Genomic DNA, 12,258 nt, shown 5'->3' with positions numbered 1-12,258 from the left:
TTTTTCAGAGATATGTCTAAAAAATTGAAATCTGAAGATAAATTAGGTTAGAGATGTATTTAAACTACAAATAGAGATAGAATATAAATTTATAAAGAAAACTAACAGTGAAGTGATAGGATAATGCAGACAAGCATTAAGCACTGTTATTTGTGTCATTAATCTACCTCAGAAGACATAATATATGAAGAAGCTACAAGCCAGAAAATAAAAAGCGTAAGATATCACTATGTAGAAATACAGTATAATGTCGAGAAGTTTAACAAAGAACCAAGTGAATCTGTAAGAAATATTTTGAGTTGCTTTTTCCAGAAATTCCTTTAGGGTATACAAAATCACTTGAAAATAATATCCATCCCTATGTCATAACAGAGAAACAAATATTATGACTCTAAATTTGTCTCCAAATAAAATCTAATGTGTAAATATGTGAGGGGAACATAAAAAATATACTTTGAAGAAATCTTCTTAAGTAATCCACACTACTGTCTTAAAAAAGCTCATTTCTGATCTTCATTTTTGGTTGAGATCCTACACAAAAATTCTGGGGAAGAAAGGATACAGTTGGCATTTTTGCTTTTCACTATGTTTGCATAAACAACTCTCCAGGAAGGACACATTTTAAAATTTAAAAAAGCAAACACAACATATAGAGTAAAGCCAAAAAGAAGAACAGTAAAGAAATTCAAACAGGCGTAAAACATAGGGAACATAGGGACTATCAGAAAAATACTTCAGAGAAGAGTTTTAAGTGGATTAAAGAAAAAAATTTAAGCAAAAAGAACAGATTTTCTGAATTCTTCTACTTTTCTCTCACAATTACTATATTTTATAGACAATTCCTTTCCTTATTTTTACTTACATATACTGAATTAGAAAGTATACAAGATTAATTTCTTTATTGTAAGACAAGAAAGACCAGAAGGTATTCACACCTTTAATAGCAATATAAGTATACTGCCATATATTACCTCATAAGCTCACAAAATTCTTTATTTCATGACTGAAATCCTCCTCCAAAAAGTGAGAACTTAAGTTTTTTTAGTGTTAAAACTAACTCCTCTGAAAGCTGCATTAATTACTCTGGTACTTCCTTAGGTACTTAATATCATAGTACTAGCACTATCCGATCTAGCATTAGAAAAAGAGGTCATCATTTGGACTGAGAGCTCTGATAACTCCTCTCATTAGTAAAGGATATTGCGAAACTGAGGAGAATTTAGAGCTTGACAAATTAGGAAGCATTTGTCTCATTCTTTGAATGTATCTGTAAACAGAGTACATTTGACCCATTTCTATTATGTACATAGGTTCCCTGAATCCACTGCATTTATCGTCAACCTTGAGAAGTTCCAGTGCATATTCATCAAACAAGGAAAGGCATCCTGGAAAAGTATAATGCAACCTGAACACACATATGCAATATAATGAGGAAAGCAAGACAAGATCTAGAAAAGTTGACTCAAGACAAAAATTAGCATATGGTACAAAGTTCACATTAGGACATTTCAATTAACACAATCAGTTGAGAGCATGCTGAGCAAAAGCACATAGGAAACAATTAAAATTTTAAAAATCATAACGGAAAGAATCATTAATTCTCAGGAATCTGAATTGCCAATTCATTCTAGTATTTCTTTGGCATCAAATGGTTCCTTTGAAATCCACTGGCATTTTCAGTACTGTTTACAAATGAAATTGATTTTGTAAGGGAGAACTTCATTAGATTAAAATAGATTTTTCCCTCTATATTAAAAAAATACATACATGAATATGCTTTGGAATTTTGCATGTATGAATCGTGTTGCAGAATTATGCAAACAATTTTATCAAGTTTTCTTTTTCCTATTACTTTCACTGTGCTTTCAGTAGGAAGTTGAAAATAAATGCAGGAAATGTCTTCGCTTACAATGGAAGGGATTTTAATTAATTAATTAACTAATTAATTAATTCTTTACAGAGCTAACTATTACTACTCACTTGAGTGTCTTTCCACTTGGTAATAAAGCTATTCTCTATGTCCATTTGTTTGACTTGCTCTTCTTTAACCTGTTTAAAATATAATTTGGGACATTCCAATAATGTAGAGCACAAGGAGTTACCTACTCATCCTCAGGTAACTCTTTAGGAATTTACATACCAACAAGTTAAAAATAAATAAGAATGGCCATCTTAATCAGCATGGGTCCATATATCTAGACTAGATCTAAAGCAACACTATAGCATCTAATGAAGTTCAGAACATTTTATGATGATACTACTTCAAGCTGCACATTCCATCAATGGAAGCCTTATTGCTAAGGAAATTTAATCAGCAAAAGAGCTGGTGATTGGTATCTTAAAGTTTTTGTAGTTGAAAGATGAGACGAATTTCTTAAACCGAAATATTCATTAATGAAGACAACTATTTATTTTCTATTAATGGAGCAGTATATTAAAATAGGAAATAAAGAACATGTAAAGCCACAAGTTATTTTTTTCTAATTCGCTCATTTCTGAGAATCACAATTATTGCAAAGAAGTTGCTATTGGTAGAAAACAGTGGACAAATATAGAAAGAAATAAAAAGGAGATCAAAGAGCAAAAAGAATCCAACAAGTCTGGTGTCCATTTCCATGTAAATTAAATTATACAAATAACATTATTTTACTTTATTGAAATAGTAGCTTTCCCTTTGCTGAGAAAAATTGTAATGAGTTATTAAGATAAGAGTAAGAACTCTACAAATGGCAACCTATTACATTAACCCATTTGGTTTTATCTGGTATATCCATAGCTCTCTAAGACGAGTTGTCTCATATGATACCATTTTATGGAATAAGAAAATTTAAATGGAAAAACTGAAGTGCTGGAACTAGTTAAGTGATAGAGCTGAATGTTTAACCCAAACCCCCCAATTTCAAATCCTGTGCTCAGTTGCTTATTTTTACTTCATTGAACTAAGAAATCATTCCTATTATAGCAGTTTTATGGTAAAACTTGGAAACTTTAATTTCATAAAATAGCAAACTGAAACAACAAAAATTAAAACAGAGATGTCTTAGTAAAAACCAAGGAAAAACATTATTTCAGAATTTTCTTTTTTTAAAAATTCTAAATAGGGGCACAATTTAAATAAAACCTTAAAGTGCTTTTAATTGTAAATTTTAACAGCCATAGTATTTATTATCCAATTTGTGAAATTCATAAATTCATACCTCTAAGTAGACAGACTTAATGCATGCACATAATGAGGAAGGGAAAAAAAACCCCTATAAATAGAATCATTCTGTCCAATAGACATCAGATGGTAAGAAAGCTTTCAAAAGCAGCCTGAATTTAAATGAATAGCTATAACTTAAAAAGCTAGCTATATCTACACCATTAAAGAAAATATAACTATCCTTTATTTTTAAATATTCATAAAGGCCTGAATAAAAATATCCTAAATATGTTTGCAAACAGTACCATGAAATTATTTTAACAAGCATACAATATAAAATATTTACCTCAAATATTTCAACATAATTATTAATTAGGTCCTCGATTACATTCACTTCTTCACTAGTTTGCCCCTTAGTTTGAAACAAACAGGATGAAAAGACCATAGCCAGACTATGGGCATTCATATGGTTGATTTCTGAGCATTTCTGAACCCTGGTGGAAAAAAAGCACAGCTCATTAAGACACACTGCTATTTGAAAATTCATAGAACTGTAAGTCATAATAGTTATCATTTTAAAAAACATACACATATTAAACGGCAGTGTTGATTCAAAGAAAAACACAATTCTTTCTTCCAATTGGCTTAAAGACTAGCTAAGAACATAAAAAAGATTATTGTAAAAAAAGAGAGATTAGTACAAGTTACAAAGCAGTACTTGATAACTGACTTAGAGAAGGACTTAAGAGGATCATTGACCACATCTAAGCAATTCCTCATAATGGGAAAGCCAGTAGCCAACACATAAAGGTGTGTTTAAAAAAGCTTAAAGATTTGTGGGATGAAAGCATAAATGAAAGAGGGAAAAGGGGACAGGAGGTGAGAAGCAAACCAGGCAAAAAAGATAGCTGAAGGCACATAGATAGATTCAAATTCCAGGTGCAAGACTGGACTCAATCTTCAGGTAAGTGTATATCAGGTGAGAAAGAAATGTGGCATCATGTGTTTGTATGATAATAAAAAAAAGAATACTATGTTTCAAAAAATGGACAATTGATTTAAAAATAAAACCACACATTTATTGAATATAATCACTAATGTATTTTATAATTATATAAATTTTTCCAGATTTAGTTTCTTCATGTAAAATAAGAATGTTAAATTAGTTGATAAGTCAGGTCTCTTTTAGCTTTCCTTTCTTTAAATTTCAGAAATATCTGCATTTAGAAAACGAAGTTGTTGGGTCCATGGTGTCAGAGGAAATCAACTCTCCCAATAAGTATACTACAATGAGCACTGAAAGATTCATAAATATAAGTTCAAAGTGATAAAAAACTAGAACAGAAACCACAAGAAGGGAAATTTTTTTTTTTACAAAACAAACAGTCCCCCTTCGTCCATCCCTCCTCCCCTTTCTCCCATAACCTCTAAAACCTGCTTTCTATCTCTAAGAATTTACTATTCTATTCATCTCTTATAAGTGATATCACACAATATTTGTGCTTTGATGCCTTGTTTATTCCATTCATGTTTTCAAGGTTCCTCTTGTGGCATGTCTTATAACTTAATTCTTAGTACAGAATAATATTCCATTGTACAGCTGAACCACATTTTATTATCCACTGATTTGTTGTTGGACACTTGGGATGTTTCTAGCTTTTGGTTATTGTGAATAATGTAAGCACAAACACTGGTATACAAGTATCTATTTGTGATCCTGTTTTCACTCTTTTTGGATTTTTGCAGGGATGTAGGATTACTGGGTCATATAGCAATTCTATATTTATCTTTTATAGGAACTGTCATATTACTTTCCACAAAGGCTTTATCATTTTACATTCTCACCAATAATACACTAGAGTTTCAATTTATTTGTCTGTATCCTCTTCAACCCTTGTTATTTTTTGGTTTTCTTTCTTTTTGTTTCTTTTTTTTAAACAATAGCCATCCTTATGGAAGTAAAGTGGTATCTCATTGGGGTTTTGATTTGATTTGTTTTTCCCTAATGACTAATGATGGTGAGCATCTTTTCAGGTATAGACTGGCCATTTGCAAATCTTTGGAGAAATGTCTTTTTAAATCATTTGCCCATTTTTTTATAGGGGTTGTTTGTCTTTTTGTTGTTGTACTATAATAGCTTTTTATATATTCTGGATATTAAGCCCCTTATCCAAAATGGTTTGAAACCATTTTTCCCACACACAGACTACCTTTACTTTCTTGATAATTTCCTTTGATATGTGAAAGTTTTTAATTTTGATGAAATCAAACCTATTTTATCTTTTGTTGCTCATGCTTTTGATGTTATATCTAAGAATCCATTGCTGAATCCTAGGTCATGAGGATTTGCCCCTATGTAATTTTCTAAGAGTTTTATACTTTTAGCTCTTATATTTAGGTCCTTGATCAACTTTGAGTTGATTTTTGTATGTGAAAATTTTAATGAGAAAAATGTAGTAGAAGATAACTGTTAAGTACTGCACCATGAAAATAACTATTGATTCTATTTGTCAGGGTCTGCATATACAAGAGTGGCTTCATTGTCTCTTTAATAACATCTGAAAAATTTTAAATTATACACTAAATTAGAGAGACCACACTTCATCAAGAGAATGAATCAAGAATGATCTAGCTCCTTTCTATAAAGGACCATAGACTCCATTAGTTACATGAAAAAATAAGTAAACATGACATCATATATATGATAATATAAGAAAGGCATTAAAAAATGCCAAATCATGCAGCAATTTGACAGAACCGCAAGTACAGTCATCAGATAGTTACAAAATGCAAAAGGAATTGGAAGTTAATAGAGGACTGAATAATTTTGTGAACACTCCTCTCAAACCACAGTAAACTTTTATTACACTAGGTTATAAACTATATGAAACATTTACTGCACATTTGCCATTTTCTTTTCTGAATAATGAAATGTTTCTAAAATTTTTTGTGGTGATGAATGCACAACACTATGAGTATACTAAAAGCTATGATTCTATACTTTGGATAGATCCTATGGTATATATCTCAATAAAACTACTTAATAAATAAGTAATTGTACAAGCATAGCCTGCTATGTACAGTGGGGGAAGCATTTTTTTTGTTTGTTTTCTGCTTTATATTATTATTGAAATAATGAAAAAGCTCTAATGGGGACTGAGGTGATGAGTACACGACTGTAAAATTACACCAATGCCATTGATTGTATACTTTGGATGAATTGTATGCTTTATTAACATGTACCAATAAAATTGATTGGTTAAAAAAAAACAACACAATTCCTGTTCTCTGAGACTTCCTTCTCTAATACCACTCTCCTTTGGTACTCTGCTCACCTCTTTTTTTAGTCTCTGTGGTTGCCTTAATTTTTGGCATAAAGTGGGTGCAATATAATATTTTGTTTCCTTCTTTCATTTCTCTGGCCCTAGATATTGGTATTCATAAGAGTTCCATATTCAATCTGTTCCTTCTCTTCTCACCCAGACCCTCTCACCAGAGACCCAAAGAAGCTGTTATCTAATTACCAATCCCATCATAGAAGTTATTCTCCTAAAACAGATTTGATTAATCATTCCACATCACTTAATCTAAATGTCTTACATGAACTATAAAGCCCTTCACAGCCTACAACATTCTCATCTCATAGCACTTCTACTTCCCTCCAAAATCATCTTCGACCATTTTTCATACTAATCTTTCTTTCATGCCCAGTTAATTTGTCCCTTTCAACTCAAAGCAAGGAAGCACTCTCAGGACCTCAACATGTAATTATTCAATCCCTCTTTCATAATTCTATGTCACATGCTAAATTTCTGTATACTGAGATTGGTCCCAATACCTCATAGACATAGCAGTAGGATTATAAAATACACAGATAAGATGTATATGGTACAGTAAGAAAATCAATCTTACAATAAAGAGTTTACATGCATGAGAAGCGGTAGTTGGAAAAAGTGATAAAGAGAATCTAAGACAACAAATTGTGAAAGATTTCTAGATCCTGATTCCAAAAAATGGAACTGTTAGTAGAACTCTGATTTTTAGAAATTTATTCAAGGGAGTGTTTCAGCTATGTAGTAAGCTACAATAAAATATTCCTTAAACAAAATTTATGCTTCATTAAAGTCTTACTAAAGTTTTTTAATAATAATTCTTGCTGACAACAAACATATGCATTTTTGGTTTTAACCTAAAATATTATTGCCAAACATCCTCATCCTTAGACCTCCTTTCTCAAGTCACCATTATATTCCACCCATCCTTCCAAGTTGAGGGGGCTTTCATGCCCTGACATAGAAAATGTTTTTACCTTTTAAAATTTCCTCCTCCAATCAATGGTCTGACACCAAAATGTAATGGTTGGGAAGATATAAAATGATAATGAGGAGATCAGCGTTATGAAGAGTCTACTGTGAGAAAACACTACATTTACAGAAGAGTCCTGCTCTAGAATTCTGGTCTCTGTACCTCCTCCCTCCCTTCCTCCCTCCCAAATGAGTTTTAAAATTATTGCCTATGTACTGCATGCATTTAAGGATGCCCTATGTGATTATTTCTCATTCATTTAAGAAATTTTCTAGTGCTATTTATCTCTACGTGTGACTGACTTACACAGGAAGAAAGGTTAAAGCCTATTTTATTAGGATATTCATTTTGAGACAGTTCCTAAAATATAGTGAAAGATTCAGTCATCTGCAAAGGATTAACCACAGGACTTAAATTTAAAAAATAATACTTATTGCGTGCTATGTTTGAAACGTCTAAAAGAGCTCACAAATCTACCCACCTATAAAGGTGTTCAATTATAGCCGCCAATGTTGCTCGGTTGACTCCTGGAAGAGTACGTATAAATGCTGCATACTTTTTAGTTCTTTCCTTGTCATCTTGGGTATCTGGAAAAAAAAAAATCTTTAGGCTTACCTTAACACATTATAAAATTTTCCTTTTATTAGTATTTTAAAACAATATTTAAAATTAGATTTCAATAAGGGAGACAATCAGATTTCAGTAGTACAACATTCAAACTTCTTAAGTAATTGCCTATAATTCTGGAAAAGCATTTATTTACATAAATATTTTTGGCTGTATGCTACAGTTCTTACATTTTGTAATTAAAACTAAAGCACTTTCAAAGCAGGGGGAAGGAATGTTTTGCATTCGTATCTTCCACTTTTTGGACTGTTGAACTTCACTTAACAGGAAAACATTAAATTACTTATTTAAATTGGAGGGCAAATTGAAGTGATAAGTCAAAAGTGCTTTAACTCCGGATGTGGAAAAGTTTCACTATTTGTATTTGAAAATGGTATTTCTGATACTTCTTTCTTTATGAACTTAAAAAGTTCTTCCCTAAACTGTGAACCATCCCAGAGTTATGAACGGTCAGCATGACCCCTCAGATCTATATGTAAGGTCATTTACCAGCCCTGGTATCTTCAACTCTTTGTTGAAGATGAGGGAATTATGAAAGAAGCCATAGCTGGGCCCTAACAACTATGACCCAGACTTAGAAGTGGATGGACCTTTTGCCTTTGTAGTGGACAGAACTTGACTGACTCATGGAGAAGAGGGTGAGAAGGAGTTACCCTTCATTCTTCTAACCCTAAGAAGTAAAAAATCTGGAGAAACTAAAGACAGGATCCCCATCCCCCCAAAGTTCTAGACTCTAGAATATGTTTGGTGTTGGTTTTGTGTAACACACTAATGGGAAAAAAAGACATTTTTTAAGTAAATAACTTGTTCTGACTTTGTAAATGAAGGGGATTGTACTTCCATATTCTCTCTCAACTCCTGTATTCTCTCTCAATTCCCAACTACCTTTCGAAACAGACTTTTTCATTTCTTGCTTAGTCCTGGCTACTAGATTCGTAGAAATCCAGAAGCATATTAATGATTTTTTAAAAGTACATGGTCACTTTTAAAGGGCATTAGGATCCCTGAGAATGTAAGAAACATTCTGACGCATTTTTCAAGTACATTCCTACTTTAAAACTGTAACTGATATTTCTTTTGTACTGATTTAGCCTGAATATGAGATCTATAAAAGTAAATACAGGGAAGTGGACCTGGCCCAGTGGTTAGGGCACCTGTCTACCACATGGGAGGTCCACGGTTCAAACCCCGGGCCTCCCTGACCCATGTGGAGCTGGCCCATGCACAGTGCTGATGAGCGCAAGGAGTGCCCTGCCACGCTAGTGTGTCCCTGTGTAGGGGAGCCCCATGCACAAGAAGTGCACCCTGTAAGGAGAGCCGCCCAGCGTGAAAGAAAGTGCAGCCTGCCCTGAAATGGTGCCGCCTACATGGAGAGCTGACACAACAAGATGACGCAACAAAAAGAAACACAGATTCCCGTGCCACTGATAACAACAGAAGCGGACAAAGAAGAACATGCAGCAAATAGACACAGAGAACAGACAACTGGGGTGGGGGAGGAGGGGAGAGTAATAAAATAAATAAATCTTAAAAAAAAAAAAGTAAATACAGTCAGATTGGCTTAACTGCACTTTTAGATGACAGTCTAAAAGGGAGGACAACATCCAAATCATATTAGACTATACTGGAAATGAATTAAGAATTATTTAGCATTCCTATTATAATTCAAGCATTTACCCTCCTGTTATCCATTTCCTAATTGCAGCAGAAATTGCATTTACTCAGTAACGCTTAAATAATACTAGAGTTAAAACAAAAGTTCCAATGGATTCAGCTAGTACAGCATTTATCACACATTTTATGAGAATAGATGATTTTTTCAAAATAAAGCTATAGCAGTTTGATATGGTTTATGAATTTCAAAAATAGATATTGGATTATGTTTGTAAACTGGACTGTCCCTCTGGGAATATTAGAGTATATTGGATTCAGAGGTTTAGCTTTTACTTGATTAGATAATGATTAAGGCTTTGATTGGGCAATGCCAATAGGACATTGAGTCCCCACCCCCTTGGTGGGCAGGGACTCAGAGAGAAACCACACTGCACTGAAGGAAGTTAGAATTCTGATGTCAGAGTTTTGAGCTGCAGCCCAGAAAGTAAGCACAAAGAGGAGCAGAGCAGCTGAGCCCAGAGAGACTCAAGCCCTGGGGAAAGAAACAGAGCTGGTTGCCTAGTAGTGTACAGCTGGCTTTGTGGAGAGAGGCAAATCCTAGAGAGCTTCGTACTCTACATTGGTGGAGAAAACAGAGGAGTTGAGCCCAGAGAGAAATGAGTCCCAGGAAAAGAGGAACCCAGGAAGCCTGAACCCTGGCAGATGTCAGCAGCCATCTTGCTCCAATACATGGCAATAGACTTTGGTGAGGGAAATACCTTATGCTTTATGGCCTGGTCACTGTGAACTTCTATCCCAAATAAATACCCTTCATAAAAACCAACCGATTTTTGGTATCTTACATCAGACTAATTTGAGTAATTAATAAAAAAGCTAAGCAAATTCAAAGTAAAACTCAAGAGAGATTTCAGGTTGCATAGAAAATAGAGTAATTCAAATGGCCACCAAATTCAGGCAATTTATGAGTGTTCTTAGAAGATCAGGTCATTATATCATTGAAATAGGGGCAAGGCAGCCTTGGCCTCAGGTATACAGGACCCTCTCCTATGAGGGTACCTAGAGATTTCCAGTCTATTCTTACACATGCCACAGATCCGAATGGAGCCTGCCTGATGCAGCTGGGTGAACTATATTGGATCGAAAAGCAAAGCACTTGAAGACTATTTGACTCAACATTCAAAGCATTTTCCGAATGAATTCTCAGATCACTCACATCCAGCTGAAATTTGAACACATTCCTCTCTGATAATATGTCTGCCACTTGCCAACTACCTCTTCCTATTAGACTGACAACAGTGAAGATCTCTTTTTCACTGAATTTGAGAATTTTAGTTAAAACAATTTGTCATATATTTTGATAACATATTTGGTAACTGGTTTTACAGTAAAGAGAAATGGTAAATATTTCTAAAATGGAGATACTATAAATAACCTCAGTTATAAATCACCATTAAAATTTCTTAAAACAAAAGTGAGGGTGCAAGGTAACTGGGCATATAGAGATGTATATATCTCATTCCATGTTAAATCCCAGAGAAGTATACAAAACTCTCCTTATGACAAAGAATCTTTGTGTAGGCTGATTAGAATAAACTCTATTGACTTGAAAAAGAATAGGAAGCAAGTAAAAGATTTCTGATTATGTAGTTAAATCACAAAAAGTGTTATTTTAATTACAATACTACAATATACTTGCTGGCACTAATAAGGGTCATTCTAGGATATTTTTCCAAACTATGGATGTTAATTAGGGATTTCAAAATTAATCCCTTAGAAAAACTAATTTTCAACAGAGAATATCATACAATAAAATTCAAAGGATATTCTCAAAAATATCCTGAAACAGGTTAAATATACAAGAAAGAAACTGGTTAGACTTTTAATTTATGGTATAATTCAATGATAAACTTTTTAAAAGCTGAAAAAATGAGTATTTGTAAAAGATCATTTTTAAAACTGTATTAACATGGAAATGTCTAATTTATTAAGTTAAAGTAAAGATGCTATGTAAATTATATATGTAGGGATAGAGACTATAAAATAACATGAAAAAAATGAAAATAGCTTTATTAGAAAGATGGGGTTAAAGACAATGTTTATATTTATAAATCTTTATTGTTGAAATGTTTCAATAAAATGAAAACCTTCAATCCAATGTTTGAATTAATGGATGTAAAAATGGGTTCCACTGAAATCAATTTGACCCAATGAGTGATTTGATAACTAGATCATTTCTTAAATAGGTTTTCTTTATAGTATAGCAAAGCTTCTTTATTTCAGTAGATGGAATCTAGGGAAAACACAGTAAGAAAGAATTTTCTAAAATGTTATGTACACTAACATAATGCAGAATGAATGACAGAAAAACTGAGTCATATGGGAGAATCTTGCAAAACAAATCTTGTCTTAAACCTTTCATTTTACTCTTAATGAGGAATTAAAAGCATACATTGATCTGAATATGACACTTTCAACTTAAAGCAAACTGAGTAAGACATTTATTGCAAATTCAGTACATAAACCACTATTTAGCAAGTATTATAAATTTATTTTGAGGTAGATATAAACAA

General features: G+C 32.9%; 1 protein-coding gene across 13 annotated transcripts in view; it reads right to left on the bottom strand.

Annotated features, from left to right (window-relative positions):
* ARAP2 (ArfGAP with RhoGAP domain, ankyrin repeat and PH domain 2) overlaps window positions 1–12,258 on the bottom strand; it is a 226,810-nt gene that overhangs the window by 59,290 nt on the left and 155,262 nt on the right. For 9 of the 13 annotated variants that reach the window (XR_011649522.1, XR_011649516.1, XM_058299917.1 and 6 more), the window contains 3 exons: window positions 7,929–8,034; window positions 3,489–3,636; window positions 1,981–2,049 (listed from right to left, as the gene is read on the bottom strand). Coding sequence is in view for 11 of the 13 variants with exons in the window: in XM_058299917.1 (XP_058155900.1) it covers window positions 1,981–2,049; window positions 3,489–3,636; window positions 7,929–8,034 (323 nt within the window). In the remaining 2 variants the exon portion in view is untranslated. The remainder of the gene's footprint in view (window positions 1–1,980; window positions 2,050–3,488; window positions 3,637–7,928; window positions 8,035–12,258) is intronic. The other 4 variants (XM_012525749.3, XM_058299953.1, XM_012525750.4 and 1 more) reach the window with 1 other exon arrangement.

Source organism: Dasypus novemcinctus, chromosome 1, assembly GCF_030445035.2.
Source record: "Dasypus novemcinctus isolate mDasNov1 chromosome 1, mDasNov1.1.hap2, whole genome shotgun sequence".
NCBI classification, from domain to species: Eukaryota; Metazoa; Chordata; class Mammalia; order Cingulata; family Dasypodidae; genus Dasypus; species Dasypus novemcinctus.
This window is presented reverse-complemented; position numbering and strand designations above follow the sequence as displayed.